Genomic DNA, 23354 nt, shown 5'->3' with positions numbered 1-23354 from the left:
GGCGACACACATACAGACAGACGCGCCGCCACCACCGGACCGCAATAATTTGTGTCACCCCCGGGCCGAAAACGAGTGTTTACGGCCGTTCTTTATGGCGTGCCAAGTGATTGCCGATTTCGCCGACGGGGGAGGTGGAGGGGGGAACCGCCGCGGCCAATTCCCCCTCCTCTCTTCTCATCGCCTGTACTTTGCTTTCTCCCTCCGCCAGTCGCGTTTCTTTTTCACTTTCAATACGCGACTTTTGTTAAAAAGAAAGAAAGCCCAGTGGCACGCGCGATTCGATGAACAGGTGTATACATGGAAGCACCTATACACGCGTGTGTATAGTGTTACGCGGGTCCCCTCCGAGAATGGTCTCTGGCGTGGGATCGGGCCTTGTGCTTGAGCGCCTCCGGCTCATTAATCCGCCGGGAGATGGCGCGCGTATCCTCGCCACAGCGATAAGGCTGATCGAGATTCGTTCTTTCGTTCTTTCTTGTTTAGGGGGGGGGGGGGGGGCAGAGGGTCCCGGTAAGCGGTCCCCCCGCTCCGCTTACGCTGATGGGAAGTTGCGGGAAGTACTCGTAGCGCTCTATATTTGCTCTTAATACAAACGTGCGTGCAATTTAAGCAAGAAGGAGAGAGAGAGAGAGCGATAAAAGAATAAAGCGGCTTTACGACGGGAGCAGGGGCTCACGTGTTTCAATAAGCCATTCAAGTACGTGTGTTCGTTCTCACCGGAGCCATTACTCTTTCTACCACTTTCATCTTGTTACGCTAAAGAAGAGCGCGCGGGCTGGCGTATAGCTACCAAGCAACGCGCGTCGCTCGTCCGTGCGTGTACACGTAACGGCCGCGCGCGATGTTTAAATAGACGTGTAATGGAGGCGCGAAATCGTCGCGTGCCGCAGAGTTCTTCACGCCATTTTAGTGACGCCGGGCGCGAGGAAATCACTCCAGAACACGCGAATGTCACGATTTTTTCTCCCGCGCGCTCCCGCACCTTCTCCCGTCGAATGCATCTCCTTCGCAGCGGAACGCGCTTGGGTCATCACAACGCGTGAATACAATCCGCGGTTGGCACGCGTCAATGAAACGTCTTAGAGCTGGTATACCTTTCGTTCGTTTACCGATAAAGGAGTCGAATTCACACATCTTTGCGTTCATGAGTGCTATCTACGATTGGCTGGCCGCCTTCGCTAATAATATGTCCAGCATCCGGATTTGCTGTAATTCACACTTACACGAACAACCGTATAGCGTAAGTGGCTTTTGTGAATACGGATCACCATTCTTGGAAGGTGTGCGAGAAATCCCGATTGACGACATTTTTATGGGTGCTTGAAGCTCTTGCTCGGTGTTTACCTTGCTGGAAATACTGGGCCCGTATTCCTGAAAACCTCGTACGCTAAAATTATTCGTACCAGAAAATTTAAGCCACTCGTCATGTTGGACATATCATTAGCGAAGGTGGGTGGCCAATGGCAAATAGCATTTACGAAATAATAGCTTTGTGAATTCCGCCCCCAGATACCGTTGCCTTTTTACTGGTGCGCGTACACCTTGTTGCCGTCTTCACGTGTTTGCATGGCCTAAATTGTCGTTATGCGTCGAGATCGGACTTCATATGCGGTAAAGCAAGCACAGCACCCGCGAAAGATGAAATACTTAAGCACAAAACGCTGTAGTTCTTTTTCTATTTGTGCAACGTGTCTTTTCTCGACTGCGTATTTGCTTTTAAATAACGTCAAAAGCTGGACTCGCCGTTAAATACCCACACAAATTCACGCCAGGCGGAGCGAAGTTTACAGCAAGATGTTCAGCTGGGTATTAGCACATGAAATAGAAATGGTTGTATAATGAGTGGATGTAAGTCTACATTCTTGCAATGTGTCCCCTATGTCAGTGTGTCCGTGTTCACAAACAGTTCATAAGCTGTCGTTCTTACAAACAAAAATATTTGCGAATTCAACCTAACGTAAATACATATAAGCGGAGCTGAGACACTCTAGCGCGGTGAGTTACTGGAAGTTCAATGTATTACACAGGCAGGGCACGAAAGCGTTCATTTAAGTTATATGGGTAGTCGTATAAAGTAGCAAGCTGTTAGCCCAGTGCTATAATGGCCACTCAAGTATCTCTGTCAAATTTGTGCATTCCAACGCGAACGAAAAATGCCAGATAACGTCAAGCTGCGCTGCCGCATTCGAGTCTTCCGCACCCTTATTTATCCCAGTTCGGTGAAGCATGAACAGTTATTGACACATATATTCGGTGGTTTTACTGAAAAAAACACCGCGTAGCTTCGGTAAACATTATGCTGGGACGCAGTCAAATATCATCAATGATTTTTTGGAGAAGTGAGGTGTCGCACATGAGAAGAAAAATAACTTTTGTGGGCCTACATAAGTGTGGAATAGTTCATTTGAGCTATCATGCATGACATAACAATGTGAATAAAAAGTGCAAAGACGGACCTTAGTAAAATGTTATTTACAATCACTCTGCTGCTGACCCCTTTGCTGCTGAATAAAACAACTGCAGCTGAAAGAAGTCTGTCAGTTGATATCGCGTCCAACTCTATAATAAGTGGTTATACACCATAAGGACGTCATCTTGTGCAGCCACAACTTTCATGGAATAACGACTATACTCCATAATATTTGTAGGTAAAAGTTCGTTACAAATTACTCGTACGCAAAATAGTTGGCTGCGTTTGCAATTGCGCGCAAACGCCAGTGCAGGCTCAAGAATATACGGACTTGCCACTGCATAATACTGGGACGTCATGTACACTCAACCTCATATATCGGTGCGACTGCCCTGTACTCGCAAGATACTTAAAGCCAGCAGTGTTTTCGAAGCAGTCAGGTACCTAATGTAACTTCATGCGCCGTATTCCACTACGGCGGTCTGTGCATATATATACGTTACAGATGCTGCTTAGAGGCAGAACATTATACACGCCTCTGATTGACACTTTTGGCGTACACCCCACTGGAACTGCAGAAATCGCGCTACTAAAGCCTCGAAGCAGAATGACACCCGGGTGCGCACAATGGAAACAGCTGCGTAGGTGACGCGTCATCGCCACATGTTGCGCGGTTAATAGAGCGAGGATGCTGTCGCACTTGTTACGGAATCAGTGTATATACAGCTTTTGGAAACGGCAAGCACTCGGCATGCGGCATCCTATAACCTCGCGCGGAAGACACGTGAACGGCTTTATATACCATTCTAAAAGAGTTCTGCGCAAGCCTGCAATAAGGAGGAGGGTTCATGAAAAGGAAAATTGTCATCCATCCGACTGTACAGCTTCGGAGATTTGTGGCGCAGCGGACTATTGCCTGAAAAGAAGCTGCACCCGAGTATTCCCAAAAAGCTCTGACGCTACTTAAGACTTCTTTTTTTTTTCGCAAGAGAAAAATTCTAACCAATCGCGATGCTGCACATCCGCGAAGGCGGTCGGGAATGGAAAAGAGCAGTTACGAACAAGAAGCTTTGTGAGGTGCATGGACTCCTGCACTCCATGGCAGCTTGACTTCTCGTGTCGTTAAACTGTTTTAAAGAGATTTAAATAGACTTATATTTAGACTTCAGAGATGCGTATTTAAAAACGCTCCAAATCCGCGTAGACTTCATAGCCCAAGTAAAACTTTGTTTGGGGCTTAGAAAAGACGATCGAACGCCCAGCCTACACATACTATATACTACAGCAAGCAGCCTTCGTCGCCTCGTTTAGGCCGTGCACGTGGAAGAAGCTCTCGGTTGACGCGCAACTTTCGACTCATTGCCTGCACGCCTCTTCTGACAAGCGTGGACGCGCAGCCCGGGCGGGCTTTTTCGTTTCGAAGCCCGCGTTGAAAACTCGAGCACCTGACGGACGGCGGGCCTCATACGTGCGTGTTCGGTTGGGCGCGAGGCTGTTTGTTGCTGTTGTGCCAGTTGGCCAACGCCGCTAAAAGGAACTAACGCGCGCCTCGCTCGCGCAGGTTCTAAATCGGGACGCCGCTGCTTCTGCGCGGCAACGGCAAGAAGAGGGCATCGGCGGCCTGTTCTCTCGGCCAGGCGCTGAAAACGCGCGAGCATGCCCGACGGTATATACATACACCGCGGCTATACGGCAGCGCAGACCGTGGTCGTCTCCCGACAGAGTCGGGTGGCCCGTTTTAGCGATGACTTCAAATTTAGATGGTGCTGGAGTGAGTAAGGAGTTTGAGGGGAAAGGGGAAGGGGGGAGGGGGTCTGCAGAAGAGAACGGGCGGGAGGTCCATTCCAAAGAACGCTACCCGGCTGCGTGCGCTGAGGAGCTCGGAGGGGAGTTTTCTTTTCCTCGTCTATTCGCGCTATATGAGACTGGCCGAACTACGGGAGCGCGGCACGCGAAGGATTTTGCAGGAAGGAAGCAACACGCGACCGGGTATGCGCCTCTCTTTCTTTTTTTATTTCTCATTTTGTTCTTTTCATTTCGTTCGAAAAAAGTGAACGACGAAACTTCTCCAGCGTTCAGGGGTTCGCTTTTGGCATTTCCGGCGTATATAAAGCGTCTGCATGCACCCTTCGAGCAAGGCATTGCCAGCATGGATATTACGTGACGAACAACACGCAGGGTCACTGAAGCATGCGTGCTACTTGCTTTGGTTTGCTTGCGAGCAGAAGTACTAAGCCGTACATGCGTAATCGAATTACATCTTTCGTATGAGAAAAAGAAAAGAAAAAACATTCGCATTCGTATGCCAGTTTGAGCAACCTGTACATCAAAGACAGCGAAGCCCTACAGGCGAGTTCTCACACTATCGGGAAGTGGCATATTCTAGTTTCATATATAGCAGGCAACGCTGCGGAAGCAACGCTAGTTTAGTGAGCCCGGCCACGCACTCCTCACTCCGCGCGTTTCCCAGTGCAGTTGTTTTTCGTCTGCTACGCTTTCTACGGAATAAGCTTCTACTCGATAAGTTTGAACCACGAGTTGTGGACGCAAGTTTAAGCCAAATGACTTGAAAGATGAATGAATTGCGTGCCTTTGTGCTTCCAGTATAGGTGGCGCACTATTTCTTGGTCGCGAGAGCAGGCGGTGCGCTGTGGCCGCTGGTTGGAGAAACGTGTCACTCCGCTCGTTTGGTTTCAATACACACCGAAACTTCGACGCCTTTCATGTAGTAAGCACGTCGTATTGTGCGATATAAAAGCGCGAGACTTAATTTTACAGTGAATCACGTTACGCGCACCTAATGTCTTTTTTATAACATACAATTTTCTTGCTCGCGGACGCGAGCAGTGAGAGAAGTATAGCGATGTATGCTATGTACGAAACGGAGTACATATAAAGGCCTATTCGCGGATGTTCTTATAGTCGGTAACAACCTAAAAATTACAAACAAGCCCCTCCTACAAAATGCGCAGTGCACCTGGAGACGTATTCTCGGACGATCACTCTCGGCGATACTATTGCCCTCGCGTGACATGGTGCTCGACCAGCCAATCAGCTGATCCGGTTTTGCTCAATGAGCCAATAAGTGTGCACTGAAAGCGATATCGCTGAAATCCTGCTGGAATCCACCAACAGCTTATCATTCTGTTCTGCTAATGAAAACTCTAGGTCAATGGCAACCGAAAAGCTAGTTGTTTCAAGCAAAAATATTAGCTATGACCGAGCAGTGATTCAAGATTGCCTAACAATATTGCCCTAGACAATCAGGTTTCACCTTGAAACCAGTGACACAAAGGCTGATTTCAACTGGTGGGCGCATCTATGCAAACTGTGTTTCAGTTAGACAGCGTACTCATTCGCAACTTCATAAGTAGATTGTCACCAACGCCGCTGCGCGCTGTCACTGTAGCCCTGCTTATGCGGCCGTTTACCCGCCGTGGTGGCTCAGTGGCTATGGTGTTGGGCTGCTGAGCACGAGGTCACGGGATCGAATCCCGGCCACGACGGCCGCATTTCGATGGGGGCGAAATGCGAAAACACCCGTGTACTTAGATTTAGGCGCACGTTAAAGAACCCCAAGTGGTCGAAATTTCCGGAGTCCTCCACTGTACGGCGTGCCTCATAATCATAAAGTGGTTTTGGCACGTAAAACCCCATAATTTAATTTTATGCGGCCGTTTCGGGGCTCACACGCGCACTGTGTTACTGCAGCACTTCACCACCGCTGCCACACAAAACTCCTGGCGTACTTCCAGCGTGGGAACGGCAAAAACACGACAAACATGAGAAATAAAAATGCGGATTACTGGCTTTAAAATGACAATAATATTAATAATAAACGCGCGACGAAGGCTGCCAACTATCCGTGTGAGGCGCGCTCAAGGCAACTTTTATTTTGCAACCGTTGATAACTATGTCTAAACGCGACAGTCAGGGACTCCGACGAAAGCGGCGTTGCTGATTGATATTACGATACGCATGCCGTTCTTTGCCGTACGAAAACGGTTGCGAAACTCCCCTTAACATGTTTATTGGCTGTAAATGTATGTATGGTATAACTTATTCAATAACTGAAGCTAGATACAGTGTACTTTCCAAAACCGGTAGGAAGCGATTTCTGGACGTCATGAAGGGAATACGTTGAGCGCACATGCATGTGCATGTGAAAGCTAGCCAAGTTCAACGAAATTCACTCTCCACAGTATGAGTGATGATGTTAATGGGGATCGGTATCCGGCGCTGATGTTACCTCGTTACAGTAAAAACAAAATGAATGGCGTTAGCCCTGCACACATTCCCATGCCCTTTCAACATTATGGTTAATGATCGCGCCGAAAGCAATGATTCCGGCTAATGTGTTATAATATGCCGATTGTGTGTCATAACATAGCTTTTTCCTGTGTCATAACATAGCTTTTTCCTGGCTCAATATTTTTAATCAGTGTTCCTTTGCGGTTTCTTTTTCTTTTCGTTTAGGTATAGGGAAAAGTACAATCACTGTCGCGATAAGCTGCCAATTTATACTGAACTACGGTGTACATTTTACCAACGCGCTTGCGAAATTTTGCGGGTTCATTGAAGCGAGTGAGTGATGATGCTTGTATTGAAGAAAGATAATGATCGGTCCAACGGTTAGCTAGGAATTCTTGCGGTATTTCGCGTCTATTTGTACGCAATGAAGCGTTAAATTATTAGAAGTAGGAAGGTGATTGGGACAAATAAGGAAAGAGATTGAATTAAAAAAAAAAAAAAGAGAGGAATGCTGCTGAATAAGTATAGAGTAAACAGGCAATGCAACATGCTTAACGTATGCCCTCTACGCCAGCTTACTTTCAGGTGTCCGGAGAAGCCGTGGCGGGTCGTAATGCAACAGATGTCAAAATATTTCCGTTATTTCCCAAAACGAATGACGCTTATCCATAAAAGCTTTAAATATATTTTTTTAAGCACTTTCAGTACTTTCACGACATTTCGCATTGAGACGGAGAAAATTGAAAAGCAAATTCGATGAAAAATAATTAATCCATCCTTTTCGAATCGTAACAATGGTCGACGCTAAATATACACTTACACGTATAGTGTGCAGCCACTCCAGCTCTGAAAACTCGCAGGAGAGAGGAAAGAGCGAAAAACCCAACCATTTTGCTGAGGCAGAGAACGTAAACTCTAACTTGACCTGCAGACTATCGTCGCTTTTCGTATGACCCCACCAATCAAACATCACCTGGCATTGGCTTGCAAACATCTACTTTCTCGTTCTTTGTATAGTTGAGTTGGGATGGTCAGCGACCGAGAGCTACTTCTAAATGCCATGTGCATGGTTTTCCAAGTAACAGTTACCTGCAGTGTTTTTACATGCAGTGTTCTTACTAGATTACCAATAAACTTCTCTTAGTAGCTCGTCGTCATTTTTCTTTTTCTAAACACGCTGGTTTCATGAGTGAGCGTGGTAATCGTTTTCTTGTTAATTTAAGAGGCCAGTAACCACTGTGTTACTTAATCCGTTGTCACACCAGACACTAAATGACCTTTGCTGATTGTAAGTACCATAAAATTTGATGCCGCGGAGCAATGAAGAGCAACCGCGGTTCATCGTAACATTCAGCATGTATGGAAAACATGGAATCCTAGCACGGGTTGCTGAGAAAACTTTTCAACGCAGAATTGTCTTTGTGGTTGGGGCGGCTAGGCCACATACCAACCTAACATCAAGGCCTGTAACTGAAATTGATTTGTCTCGATTGCACGAATTTCCGTCTTTGTTCTCTTTTAGCATCACCTAGTTATTAATTACCTGAAGGTGTCGAAACATTGGTAATCCCGCTCGCAACTCCTGCGTTTTCAGAGTATCAGCAACTTCAAAACGTGAAATGTTTTTTCTTATGTTCATAAATAAGTGTGCAGCAATATTTTTCCTTTGGTTTACAAAAAAGTGCGCAACTCCTTTGATAGTTTGATGGCGTGCAAGTATAATTTGGAACCGTCATCCTGCCTACGTCACTCTAATACCAGATGCATATAGCTTTAGCACTGTTCTACACAACTATCATCGTTATTATTTACTGCATATACGCGTATTCTTATCCTACCATTCCCCCCCCCCTCCCCCCCTTTTTTTTGTAATCGTAGAAAACTGCCTTTTCTCACACTGTTTACGGCTCTTCAGATTTTGTGCACACTCTTATCACGTGATTTTGCTTATTATGTCCAAGGAATTTTTTCTTACGTAATTACATCTCCCGTTCTCGATGCAATTCTTTTTTCTATAGGTTCGGGCATCATTAATGTTTAATACCCATCTCTAGTATAGTCAGCAAATATGCATGCACTGGTATTGCTAACATACGTTCTATAAGCAGGCAAATTTCCAAAGCTTGCGAAACGACGTCATGCTCAAGTGTCTTCTTTTATAAAGACATATGGAATCAGAAAGACGACTGATTTCTCGACTACTTCTTCATTTGACATGAAATCCACTGTCTCCGCACTTCTTTCATTTATAATACTTCATTTCCGCAGGCTTCCTTGCTGAAACATGTTTTTTCTACTTAACTCGGGTGTACGAGACGTCTTAATTGCGTAGCCAAAGTTATGATTTAGACGGTTAGTATATCTATCGGCCTTGTGTACAAACAGAATTGAGCTGCGTTCGTCCGCTGGTTTGTCGTTCCAAGTAATGCAAGCGTCCTTTCTTTCAATTACAGCATTCTCGGCATAACGTAGACGCCGCGGAGACAGTATTCGAAAACTACTTAATTAGCGTTTAATTCAGTAGCATCACTATTTCGCTCCTATTTGGTTCATAAAAGAAGAAAGCGCTAATCACACACGTCCCCTCTTTTTTTCTATCGTAAATGTCTATATAGGCTAATACGTACTTTAAATTTATAATGTTTCAAGAAGTAAATGTGCTAAATTCAGACCAAGGCATAAAATCTACGAAAACTAAATTCGTGGTTTTTTTGCGTAAGTGTAAAATCAGCAGCGCGTTGCAGGTTGTTCAGCTGCAAAGCAGGCGTGTGATTGTTCACACAAAAGCCTTCGCTTTTCCTCCGGTGATTACACGGGACATTTGATGCTCGATTAGGGGGCTCACGACCCTGGCTTAATGGTGAAACGCACGTGAGCTGGCTGATGTCGTAGCCGGAGCTATGTGGCAATGAAATGAATATACTATGAATTTCTACAACAGCAGTCTATAGGTACCGGCGAGAGCAACAATATGTATACGTTACGGCTTCGCGGTGCGAAAATGATTTGCCCGATCCCATTTGTAAAAAAGGAATTATCAAAGCAGTACGATCGCATACATGTTTAGCGGTAACATGCCTACGTCTGCATTCGCGACAAAATTGCGCTGTCCTCTACGATAGTAATCCGTTTCAGCCTTTTTTCTTTCTTTTTTTTCGTCGCTACACCATATAATGTTTACCCTATTTAGCTGGCTCATTCGGGACAGTGCCGATTGCTTTTGGAATTGCAAAATTTGTAAACAATGAAAAGTCTATCTTACGCGTTCTGCGCGCTGAAATACGATTATCTGAAAATTCCTGTATGTTGTGTATTTACTGAATGACATCTTCCTGTTGAATATATTGTTCTCGGTAACAAGGGCAGCGTGACAGATATTTTAATACAACTTTCTCCTTTACTTGTAAATTACCGCGCGCTTTCAGAAACACTCATGTTGTCGCGATTACAACGCAGTCGGCAGACGTCCATAACGCACTTCTGCAGGCGTGTAGCAGCACGGACAGCGGGACATCTAATAAACTATGTGACACAACTGTTTGCCCAGAGTACGCGCTCGCGGTGTCAGCATGGAAAGTTGAACAAATTGCTCTCAGTAAATTTACAGGCTACATACATCCTTCGTCTAAGTGGCGTACGAAAGACGCAGTATATTTTGTGCGCGACTCACAACGAGTAACTGCGCTGGTTTGGTGAACTTACACGGCTACTATATGTTTTGTGAGCTTCGTCAATCATTTCCCGATATCTGGTAATGCATAACATTTCTCCCGTGTTCAGCCGACGCGCATCCAAAAGAGAAACACGTTCGGTACAAAGTGAAGCACGGTGGCCATAGCAGTTTCGCTTTCTCTAAGATCACATTTCGCACTCGACGGCGCGTGTCACGTGAAGGTTAGCAAACATAATTTGCGCGTACGATATATATGACAGTTGCCCCGGGTGTTAAATGTCGCGCACTTGGATGGCACTAGCAGAAACTAAAACTCCGCCGCGTTTCACGTCGCACGTGTTGCGTTGTGTATACGACGGCGCATGCTGTGGTGACTGACTCCTCACCTGCGTTGACGTGCGCCTTCTTCATCCAGGGATAGATGACGGGCTGTCCGGCCTGATTGCAGTCGCCGCCGGCTACCGAAGTCGGCGCCGTGGCGGTGGCCCCGGGGCTGTGCATCGGTGGCGCTGCCCCGACGTGCGGCGATTGCGGCGAAGGCCTGAGCATGGACGCCGGCGGCGGGGGCGACGGCGACCGCTGCAGCGGCGCGGGAGGCCCCGAGTACGGCGGGCTGTGTCCGCCGCCCGCGCCGGCATGGTCGAGCGTAGCTACGCTGGGCCGCGACAGCGGGCTCAGCGTGGTCTGTGTCATGGAACATGAGTGCTGGTAGTAGTGCGGCGAGGCGCTGGACACGTAGCCGCCGTTCTCGGCACCGTACGGCGGGGCCGCCGCGCCTCCGAACGAGGCGTACGGGTGCGCGGCCGCGTGGTGGTGGTGGTGCGGCGGGGCGCCCGCGTAGTAGTCACCGGCCCCATGGCTCGGTATGTAGTTGCCCTGCGAGTACTCCTCGGGCGGCGGAAACTTGGGGTCCACGTAGGACGGCGAGTTCATCAAAAACGAACTCATGGTCATTAATTTTTGCCGGCTGAATTGGATGATGGAGATAGTTTTGCTTCGGTCTCGTCGCCGAGCAGCGCCATGGCTCCGCCCCGCCGCCGGAGATTAGCATATCACGTGACGGACGCCATCCAATGACGGAGGCGGCGCGCGCGGCGCTGAACCCGGCGGCGCTCCGGCGTCGGCGGCGGCGGCGACGATGATGGATGGCGATCGCGTTGCCCGCTGCCGGTCCACGCACATGCGACGGACTCTCCGGAGAACGCCGGTCGCCTAGCTGTCCGGTGCACGACGGTGGCCACGCGGCGCGGATTCGGTCGGCGAGTTTCACCACGCACTGAGTCGACAGCGGCGGCGCGTCCACAAAACACGCACGGGTTGTATAATCCAAGCACGGGCGGACCGATGCGGCCCGCGCGAGCAGTCGCGATCGAGTGGGCGCTCTCTCACGTGGCAGGGCGGACGCGCCAAACTTGCCGACTATAGCGCTGCCGCCGGCGACCGGAGTGTTTGTTGGGGAAAGGGGCGGGCGGTGGAGGGGGCGCCGCACGGGGGAGGAGGGCTCGTGGGAGGGCGCTCGGCCGAGCGGCGGCCGCCGGAGCGGCGCGCGCGGGCAACAAGTTTGGCAACTCCACTCGGCCGCGGAGCAGCGCTGCGGGCGCAAGCGACTCTGGTGCTCGCCGGAGGCAGCGAGCTTTCTTTTTCTCGCTCTGTGGAGAGAGGGCAGTTATTCTCTCTGCCTGAATACCCCCTGCGCTCTATAGCTCGGATTCCTTCGAACACTTCAACTCGAAGGTGTGAACCCGCAAAGGTATCGCGTCTCATGTTTACACGAGTGGCTTTCACCATACTTCGTTGAGTGGCGAAGTTGTGATTCAGTCCATTTTTCACCTCCTTCGCGCAGCATGTCGACTATTGTAATAATCAGTACCTACGCTATCGTCGTGCTGTGGTTAGCTTCTTACTAGTTACAGACAAAAGTGGTTCTGTGTGAGGAAAGGCAAGGTTGGGGCACAGAACGGACGGTTCTGCCCCACCGCGTCACTCTTCCCTTTCTCTCTATGCGCCTTGAGAATATGTTTAAGCAACGGTTATAGGTGTGACTGAACCGTAAAACTGCCCTGCAAAAGCGCACGCTTTCGTTTTTATTTAATCTTCATCAATTTATGTTTTCCTACCTTTAAGAGTGGCAATGTCGAGTTAAAATTGTGCACTATGCCCTGCTTGTTTTCTCTCTCTCTCTCTCTCTCTCTATATATATATATATATATATATATATATATATGCACACACGAACTCACATTAGTCATTTCACTATTTTTCAGTAATAAGTTTGGCTTAATTGTCGAGCAGTTTCGACAGTGGATACAGCAAATGACCAGTAAGTAACATTATTTAGCAACACTGTGAGACAGAGAAAGAGAGAGTGAGAGAGAGCAACGAAAAGGGAAAGGTATGGAGGTTAACCATGAATGTGCACGGTTGGCTACTCTACACTTGGGGAGGGGAAGGAGAAGAAATATAATGAAGAGTCAGTCATTCACATAGTGAGTCGCAGAGGAATTGCCACTGTCACATGCGCTCGTACATGTACATTGTACAATCCAGTAACCTTCAAGAAGTGCAGAAAAGCTTTTGTGTGCTTTTCGCATGCAAGAATGCATTGGTCATGGTCCCAGAAACTTTTCCTCCTAGAGCACTCTATTATCTAGCAGGCTGAGTTTAGCTTTTAGAGTACGTCGTTGAACTTCAAACGATAGCCAGTAAGGCGCTCTAGAGCGTTTGTATGCCTGGTGGCCGTTCAGAGCGGGGGGATGCCCCACCAGCGGCATGCAGTTGTCACGGTTGATGTTCACACCTCATCATTCACTTCGTTTGAAGACAGCAACGATGCCTCTAATGACCTTCACGAAGAGGTCATTGATTGATGACAAGGTCATCGGCGTGAACTCCCGGGTAAAAGCGTGGTTGCCTCCTATTGTGCTACGTTGGAGACAGGTGCACCACGTCGGAGACCAGTGCGTGGTGATATAGGTGGCGAACGATTCGGCGTTTGTGATTGGCCAGTGAATTGCCTCAACGAGGGAATAAAATAGCATAAAAAGCAGATCCGTACGGCTGTGAAAAAAGGCAACGCTTGGACATTCAAAGACGCTAGCATGCAGTTTGCTCCGGTAGTTGGAGCCGCATTGTAAAACTGACCCATATACGTTTTTCTTTTTTTATATATATGTATATATATAATCCTTTTTCATTCTCTTCAACGTGGCTCGGAACGCTTCTTTCTCCCAGCACCTGACACGGTACCATCCATGGCACCTTCGTTGGCCGCACGGACCCTCGAAATTCACGACAGTGGCAGGCAGTGGTGAGGTTGCAACCTCGCGGAACTTGGGACTTGCCGATTTCACAACGAGAGTCTCATCGCATCCGCACAAATTGCACGCCGCACTGTTGGTAATTACTATTAGGAATGAATAGGAATTTGTAAATGCGACGTCCAACCACACGTGACACAGTAAAGTTGTTTCGCGGTGGTAGAGTTCAGGTGGCAGGCGAAGTCGCAAGTTAGGGCCGAGAGAGTTCAAGTGTGAGTTGGTGAAACCCGGTGAATTCCATCACAGAATTGGGATGCGACGAGCAACACTGTGAGCCTTCAGCATGCCCTTGCAGGCAAGGCGACGACAGACCAAATTTTGGAAAATAAGTTGATTAAAGAGCTATAGATAAGAAATACAGATTATTAAATAACGTGTCGCAATGAGTATATATCTCACCATACGTAACTATCATCCAAACAAGACAAATTAATAATGGGCGACTACAGGTACAGGAAAATAGTACTGTAACAGAAATAGTCGAAAATAATTGAGCATTATACAAACGTTATTGCGCGCTTAACTCACCTGTGAAACCACTAACACTGTCAGGATTAAAAATTACACTATGAGTAAGCTGTTCAATGTCCATAAGTATATTGGGAAAAGCGAACCGGAAGGACAACTTTCAACACGAAATTAATGACTGACCCAAAGTTGTGCATGCTATGGCTGGTTCTAGATCAGTGGCTTCCAGGGATACTCAGAGAGAAAATTTCCGAATCGTATAATACAGCAATATTTAAAGAAAACAAAGGGAAAGATGACATTTGTACATATTGAAAGAGCAAAGAAGATTTTCTCATTTCTAAACAAAGTAAAATCAGAGCCTCGACCCTCCGGCAAGCCGAAGATGCCGCCCGAGTCCAATGACTTCGAGCCACTACTTGAGGCTACCACAACCAAAACTGCCAGACCATTCTATTTAATCAAGTTTATTTTCTTCTTTTGATAACGTTTCTTTATCAAAGGACTCTAGTACACGAAAGGCTGAAGGGAAATCGATTTGATAAAAGGCAGGCTTATGTATGTTGTTTGATATATATGTAATGCCGCTCGGGACTATACACCTGGTCAAGTGAATAGCCATGTAGTCAGAAACAATTGAAAGGTGATCACATCTATAACACAGCGTGGCAGTTATGCAACAACGTAACAATGTTTCACCAGACGCAAGCAGGCACAGTCTTGCGTTAGTTACCTTAGCGCGATTCCCGTCCAGTAACCCCCCAAATTAAAAATGAAATTATGGGGTTTTACGTGCCAAAACCACTTTCTGATTATGAGGCACGCTGTAGTGGAGGTCTCCGGAAATTTTGACCACCTGGGGTTATTTAACGTGCACCTAAATCTAAGTACACGGGTGTTTTCGCATTTCGCCCCCATCGAAATGCTGCCGCCTCGGTCGGGATTTGATCGCCTCCCAAATTGCAGTCGCAAATGAATCTACGTAGAGTTAGTGATTCACAGATAGATAGATAGATAGATAGATAGATAGATAGATAGATAGATAGATAGATAGATAGATAGATAGATAGATAGATAGATATAGATAGATATAGATAGATAGATAGATAGATAGATAGATAGATAGATAGATAGATAGATAGATAGATAGATAGATAGATAGATAGATAGATAGATAGATAGATAGATAGAGTTAGGGAGAGAGAGAGACTTTAATGGCATGCTTTAGATGTTAGCCTGGCTGTTCGCCTGACTTGCTGCTTCAGGTTCTGGGTGACGATTAAGACACACACTGCGAGAAACACTTCACAGCACGTACAGTCGCACACACGCACACACACTATGGAGATATTTACAAGGTTTCGTTAAGCTTCGTGGGCCGCAAGAAGGTAAGCAGCGCCTTTGTGGCGCGTAACGCACAAGTGGTGCTTTACCATGGACACAGCGGTAGCAGTCGCACAGAGCGTGTCGCAGCTCTTCAGACGTTACATTCAGAGCAAGCATACTGGTGAGTCCGTGAGTTGAATCTTACGCCTGAAGCAGTTTGTGTAAGTCACGTTGAGTCTTATGCGGTGAAGGCATGCGTGGTCTTGTCTGTTGAGGTCTCGCTGCATGTGAAAGTCGCACGATGGATCTATTTTATATAGGGGTCCACATTGGTAACTGGCATCTGTCCAGAGGAATCACTGGCGACGCCAAGCGTGTCGCCACGTCTTTTCTCGAGAAAGGTATCTGGACCATTTCTATCGAAGTGTCATGTCCAGCTTTGGTAGCATGGTCAGCCTGGGCGTTGCCTTGTATTCTGCAATGGGCTGGTAACCACTGCAGCAAACAACGCTGAAATGCAGTTCGAAGGCTGTATTGCACAGGCGTCTGATGTCCATCACGAGTTGTTCCTGCAAGCGTGGCGACTTTAGGGACTGCAGGGCCGCTCTTGAGTCGGTGAAGATGACCCAAGGCTCAGTTGTCTACTCTATGATGTAAATAAAAGCTGTCCTCTGTGCAGCTAGTTCAGCGACTGTAGCTGAAGTGCGGTGCCTGAGAGTGGCAGAGATGGCAACACTCGCAGACGGAATCCACACACCAATAGCAGATAATGCGAGCGTAACGGAGCGGTCAGTATATATGAATATGACAGTGAGCCCTGTAGCTGGTGTTAACGTGCTCTAGAGCAAAATGTGTCAGCGCTGGACCATGAGTATTTATTTATCTTGTTCTTGAACCCAGGCATGAAAGTGACAATGGACCACGAAGGAATTTTACACGGTGGTTCCGTCGGTGTAGAATGGATGTGATAGTTCAGCGGGCGCAAGCTCCGCAACACAGGACCGCTGTCCGAAGCAAGTGGATTACCAGGCACTCTGGCGACAACGCGCATGTGTACTCGAAGAAACGCGTGCTGCGGAAGCACTGGAACCGACAGGCGTCTGCTTTCTGCAAGGGTTCCTACACTTGATGTGTTTTCGGTATGCCAAGGTACACCCTCAGGAATTTTGCTTGCGCACATGTGAGTGTTATTATGTTCGTTTGGGAAATGTCCTGTAACGCAGGAAGGCTGTATTGCAGAAGACCTTCACAGAGAGCCGTATACATGAGTAGAACTGAATTTTCGGAGCAGCCCCCAGTGCTGATCGGTATCATACTGAAGATGCTCAGCGTAGGGCCCAATTTTTTCTTTCAGTATTCGAATATGGGGCGTCCACGTCATTAATCTGTCGAGTGCGGAAACTTCTGACTTAACACGTACCCAGTGGGAGAGTCTGCAACCTTTAACGTGTATAGCGTGAGGCATCACGCCTAGTGAAAGCAGTGACGGCACAATTTTCTGGTGACATCGTTAGACCTCATGCAAATAGGAAATTTTCAATAGAATTGATAGCTTTGCGCAATCTTGCTCGTGGGACACGTGCGTTGCTACCACAGCTCCATATACAGATGTCATCTGCATATAAAAAGATTTCAGCCGACGTGGGAATGCACTTCTCCAGTCCAATAAGAGAGATCTTAAATAAGGTCGGGCTTAAAATACCACCCTGGGGAACTCCTCGATACACTGTGTGCGGAGCTGTGTCACCTATCAGTGAAGTAGTCTGAGTTCCAGTCGTACATACCACCACCAACTCCAACGGACTTCAGAGCGTGCAAAATACCCTCGTGAGTCACGTTATCGAAGCACCTTTGATAGAAGTACGCCGACAGTGACGTTGCGTGCAGAGTTGTTGAGTTTTACGCAGTTGACAAGGCTGACCACGTTGTCTATGCTGCTGCGGCCCTTTTTGAACCCTGACATTTGCGGAGGGAAGATATTAATGTTTATCAGCAACCAGCCCAGGCTCGTCAATACCATCTTCGCCCTAAGCTTTCCCACGCTACTGAGAAGAGCAATGGGACGATAGGAGTTTGTCTGCTGGAGACTTACCAGGCTTGAGGACAGGGATAACAGGTGCTCGTTTCCAGCAAGGTTCAAGACGGCCACTCTCCCAGCTGGCATTGAATATGATAAGCATGGCACATTTTTGCCTTGTCGCTTAAGTGTATGAACTCGGCGTAACTGACGTGGCAGGACCAGGAGATGACGCCTTGTTCACCAACGCCAACGCACCAAGAGCTCCGTGATCTAAAAACATTCCTCTGCTTCAATAGTGGCCACTGTTGCTGAAACCCCCTGTGCTGCTTGCTCAGAGCAAAGCGGCGAGCGCCGCTTCAGCAGTGATCTCGGAGCAGAAAGTTTACGTCACGCCCAACTCGTTGCTGTTACGGGATAGTGCAATAGAACTGAAAGGATGCAGTTGAGTCAGCGGGGCTTTCAGGCTGCGCACAATGTTCCATATTCTTGACAGCGGTTTTCTGGCGTCAAGTTTGGAACAAAAGGTCCGCCATAGCCTCCTGTCTAGCTTATCCAGGTGAAGTTAAATATGCCTTTGTATTCACCTAGCTTCGAGCATGTCATCTACAGACAGTGTCCTACGAGCACATCTCTCAACTCTACGGTGCATTGCCCGGAGCCTCTCCTACTCAACGTCAGCCGTTACATGTGTTCGAGGTGGCTTCAGAGGTTTCAGATGTTTAGTGATGCTTTGTTTTGCTCGATTTAGCGCACCAACAAACTCCTCGTACGTCAATACAGACAGGTCTGACTCCTCGATCGTAGCGTTGTAGACATTCCAGTTAGTGCAACGAACCGCCCTTCGTTGTTGGTCTACAGCCCAAAGAAATGTAGGTTGGTACCTGGTCACTGCCATGACTTTCGATGTCTGCGAACGAGGTCGCCGTAGACGTGAGGAGCGCGGAGATCATATGGTGGCGTGGATTGCGCTGTATCGGTCATTCTTGAAGAAGTTTGGCTACCCGTCGTTAATAATTGCTAGGTTATTTCGATATGCAATGTAAGTAAGGCGTCGACCGCGGACTGAAGACCTCCTACCACCCCAGGCTGGGTGGTGCGCGTCAAGTCCTCAGTTAGAATGCGCGGACCAGGTGTTCCATTTATAGTGTCCTGCAGCCTATCCCCAGCAAATCTATCTTGATGTGGCATGTACGCCGCTGTCATCGTAAACGTAAAATTGTGCCATTTCACTGTCAGTGCAGCATGCTCGTCGGATGCATCGGCTGGTATGGCATGAGCAATGAAAGTTAAATCCTTGCGAACAGCCAAGAGAACACTGCTGACATCGGGTCCTGTCTGTGAAAGTGTGATGGTATATCGAGAAAGGCGAATGCCGGTGCGCACACGGGACTCTGAGATAGCAATCACCGGAAAGCGGCGCTTGTGTACAAACTGTTTGAAGTCGGAGAGACGAGAGCGGAGGCTGCACGCGTTCCCTTGAAATATGGTGGCCTTGTTTCGAATGTTCGAATGCTTCGAATGCTTCGAATGGTTGGGCCGGTAGCGCCATTTTGCCAAACCAGAAGAAAGAAAGCCAAGCAGCGCCAAGATGGCCTTCCACTGGGGAAGACATTAGGGCAAGGAAGCTGCGAGCAGCGTTGACAAGCGCAAATAGCAATGAGTTTGTGATTTCGCAGCCTTGTCGAGCGCCGCACTCTTGCGGACTACCCCAGGACACTGAGACCCGTGTCTTTTCCGACGGGCCAGCTGTGCTCTCCTGAGCAGCTCGCAAAGGAGGAGTTGGAGCTGGTAGGCGAGTTGGTATAGAGACGGGAACTCATTTTCGTCGCCAATTAGTGGCAGATTGGCAGTTCTAACTGCTGCCTTTTTAGGTGTAAATTTCTCGGCTGCAGGCGTCTTGATCGGCCACTGCCTCAAGTTTCATGTTGCTGTCGTACCGCAACCTTTGCCGATCGGTACTCAACGTTGTTTTTTTTCATCTTGTAATTATGTATATGTTTCTCTTTGCACAAAATAGCGCAGCGAGTGGACGTGTATTCATGTTTTTTCCCGCTGATTGGCACTGTGGCTCTTCATTTCTACGGCCAGATTGGCCGTAGTTGCCCCTGCAGCGTGGGCACCGTGCTTGTAACCTGCAGGCACCAGCAACGTGCCCAAAACCCTGGCACTTGGAGCACTGTCTCCGAGCGTCAATGTACTCGTAGATATATATATATATATATATGTGTATATATATATATATACTCGGTAACGTGTGTATCCTAAGATGACGTACTCAGGAGGACTCTCTGTGGCGAACACAATACGGACGTTTTCTGACGCTCCCAGTCGACGTACAGACTTGTCAGGCGCTCTTTGAATAACAACCATAAAAGATATCCGCTTGATCGAGGTCTGCAGGAACTCCCTTGATGACGCTATACTCCACAAATGCTCGGCCGTGGCACGTAGGCCTGAATAGGTATTTCAGCTATGCTTGAGATTTTCAGAAGACGTTCCGAAGCTTCTGCATTGCGTGTATCGACAGCCAGGAGGTTCAAACGCTCATTTGGTCGTACTTGCAATATTCCATCTGGAGTTACTGCTTTAGAAGCTGTCTTCAGTGTGAGTGGATTAAAGCGTGTGATAACGTGTACCGGATTTTTTGGCTTAAATATGATGGTCAAGTTCGGCTTAGGTGAGTTTTCAACTAGCAGACAGTTAACTGTCATGAGCGATCCTTTCAATCCGAAGCAGCGTTTTGGGGGCGATATTTCAGTGTGTTTTTCCGAGCTGTCGGAAGAATTCGCGGTAGCGTCCGTGTAGCTAACAGTAGCAGAGGATTCTGGCATATCAGAAAAATAATCCTGACCTTCAGGCAGGCTGACATCGAAGCAGGAGATGGTCTCAGTGGGAGGACCTTGGCCACGCGGAAGCGATAAATTCACAGAGGACGGAGTATAGTGGTGGCCTGTGGCTGTTCCAGGCTGCAATATAGCACTAGAGGGTATCTTGAGGTTGGTTACAGCCGCTTGCATCTGCAGTTGTCGGTTTGGCGTAATACCGGCTTGAATCTCGGGAGACTTGATAGGATGCGGTCCCGGGGGCGCCGGACCTGTTGCTGTAATCATGTCCGACACTCAGAAGTTCACTGTGCAAGAGGACAAGCAGCGTGAGGCACATAAACAGAAAAACTACAGGGAGACGAACGAAGCAGCACAATCACTCTGCAACGTCTTCCTTTTACCGATTCACAGAGAGAACATCTGCTATATTAGCAATGAAAAACGCGGAGCGTGTCATGATAAGGACAGTGGCAGTAATTCCTTTCTTCGCTATAACAGTGGGCTTATCAGCAGTTTTCATGTAGGAAAGAAGGAAGGAAAACAAGAGGTGAAAGGCAGAGAGGTTAACCAAGTTTTCATGTAAGTAACCGAAGAGGTTAAAAGGTAGGTAATCTTAACGAAAGGTTCATCTGAAGTTAGCCACAATGAACATAGTTGATTCGTACTGTACTCCAGATATGCGAAACATTACGCGGAATGATCACGCAAAAGAAAAACTTTAGACATATACGGGTGTTAGCTGAAAAATATATTTCAGATTCCCAAACCACCAGTTTGTTAAAAATGAGATAACAAAGGCCAAGCTAAAAACCTACTAGGAGTTGGGTATGTCTGAACATAAGCTCTTAAAGCGATATTAATTTAATTAGCGAAAATAATATGCTACCATTTCAAATACCAATTCTGCAGATCTCCGTCGTATCATCACACAGATATTACGAAGTTCCTCAATATTAAGCAAACAATACGGTCAAGATTATTTCTGGTTACCTTCAAATGTTGCCCAACACTTACCACATGTATGTCCAGTGTAGACGCTACCAAATTGCAATCTTATGTAATGTATTAGTGGAATTAAAGATATTGAGTTATCTTCAACCGGCTTTACAGGGTTTAAGCTGTTACTTTCCTAAAAAATTTTATATCTCTTGACACACACTTATACCGCGCGTTTTATCACGTGGCATTCTGGCATTCTTATCATCATTGTTTATCACGTGGCCATTATTATGTTCAGTTAATATTCCAGCTCCGATCTGGACACGCAAGTCCAGGCCGAGTGGGCCAGCCAGGTCGCCGTCAGCCATGGGCTGATGGTCATCTGGCACGGACCGTCATCATCTGCTATGGGACGAAATAAAGTTTTCTATTCCATCACACACCCAGCTCTGACAATTATGAACAAATTTGTTCTTGTCAGTGCCTACATGAAGTCATGTACAGATGATTTCATGGTGCGAATGAATGCGCTTCCCTGGTGCCTGAAGGCCTATTGCACCTAAACATAAGCATCTTAAACCTTATAGCTCCCATGTGTTCCGTAAATGAAAAATAAATGAACTCAATCGATTCAAACAAAAGGTCGTTTGGTGTAGTCAGGGTAGTTTAAGTACAAAAAGTTAAGGCAAACAATATCAAGACGTTAAAATATATCTGCTTTTGAAAGACGATGCCTTTCCAAACTATGTGCATCTGAACATATTCTGAAACTAGCGAAATACTGACATTCACGAAGATATTTCTGAGGCAACTGACATTTCATTCTAAATTTTTTGTACACCCACAATGGTCGCTTCGTGGCTACGGGATTCTGCTGCTGAGCGCCAGGTCGCGGGTTCGGTTCGCTGCCACGTGGCCCTCATAACAACGGTGCAGTTCCAAAACGCTAACAGCACCCCCCCCCCCCCCCCCTTCCCCAATTTTATGTTAGTTACTCGTAGGAACTAACAGACGAGGAAGCTAGATGAAATTTCAAACGGAAAGTTATCTGTTTCGTTTAGTTCATTTGTAGGAACAATGAGGCAAGCGAAAATGAAAGTGGACGGAAGTATAGCCTGCCACAGGCGGGAGCCGAACCCGTGACCTCGGCGTTATGCGAGCGGTGCTTCACCAATCAGGCTACCGCGGTGGCCATATGCTGTCGTCCATGTTTTACGGGTGTTTCTGTATGTGTGTGTGCGAGATTAGCCCTTGGAGTGTTATAACCCAGTCAGACAGGCAAATTTAATGACACTTTGAGAGAGTACACTTCGCCGTTAGTGTCATTCGTAGGCTGTCGGACGGAAAGGTTTATTGACACTTGCTGTGGACGGCGCATCTGCCAGCGAGTGTGTTCAATGAACTCACTTTGCTCCGCTGAAGTGTGGTATAGCCCCGATAGCAGTACTTCAAGAAGAATTAAGAAGTACGTCCATTCAAAGTCATGATTAATTTTACCATCACTTTTTTTTCTTTTTTGTGTGTGATCCAAATGTTAGGAGTATCCCCGTGACATTAGTGAAGCCAAAACAAGCGTGAAACGTTCATTTTCGGCTTCCGTCAGTCTGTCGACGGACTCCGCATTTTTTACTGTTAGCATTATTTTTGACATATGTTCCATCCTTGCATTTGCTCAAGGCGAATATATACACGTTAATGATTAGTTTATAATGTTTATATTTCTTATTGCAAGCGTTCGCATAAATAAGAATCTCTTTCGTAATAGAAGAGTAACCATTTCTAAAACTCTAAACGCAGAGAACTATATCGAGCCTTATAGCTCCATATGTCGTCATTGTTATCATTGTCAATCCCAAATGACACTTCGTTTTCCCGTCTATAGCACGCAGCCGCCAAAGTGACACTCAGGGAGGCGAAGTGCACTCCCTCGAACTGTCACTGAATCTGTCAACCTAACTGGGGCATAAACAAGTGCCGCTCAGGGTCTGGACGGCGTACGCGGGACGCCCCTTTAACCTCGGTCACATTGAGTCAGCTCTGGGGGTGTATGTGAAGGGTATACAAGACCACCTAATTCTTGCAGGTATACATTTTTTCTTCCACAAATGTAGGCATTTATCCT

The 23354-nt window shown here is 47.2% G+C and overlaps 1 protein-coding gene across 1 annotated transcript in view; it reads right to left on the bottom strand.

Annotated features, from left to right (window-relative positions):
* The window catches only part of Dfd (homeotic protein deformed), a 45101-nt gene extending 33334 nt beyond the window's left edge, over positions 1-11767 (bottom strand). The window contains exon 1 of the mRNA XM_050178085.3: positions 10724-11767. Coding sequence (XP_050034042.2) covers positions 10724-11291 — 568 coding nt within the window. The 5' untranslated portion in view covers positions 11292-11767. The remainder of the gene's footprint in view (positions 1-10723) is intronic.
* Positions 11768-23354: the final 11587 nt, after the last annotated feature.

Source organism: Dermacentor andersoni, chromosome 5 (genome assembly GCF_023375885.2).
Source record: "Dermacentor andersoni chromosome 5, qqDerAnde1_hic_scaffold, whole genome shotgun sequence".
NCBI classification, from domain to species: Eukaryota; Metazoa; Arthropoda; class Arachnida; order Ixodida; family Ixodidae; genus Dermacentor; species Dermacentor andersoni.
Note: the sequence above shows the minus strand (reverse complement) of the source record. Positions and strands in the feature narration are given on the sequence as shown.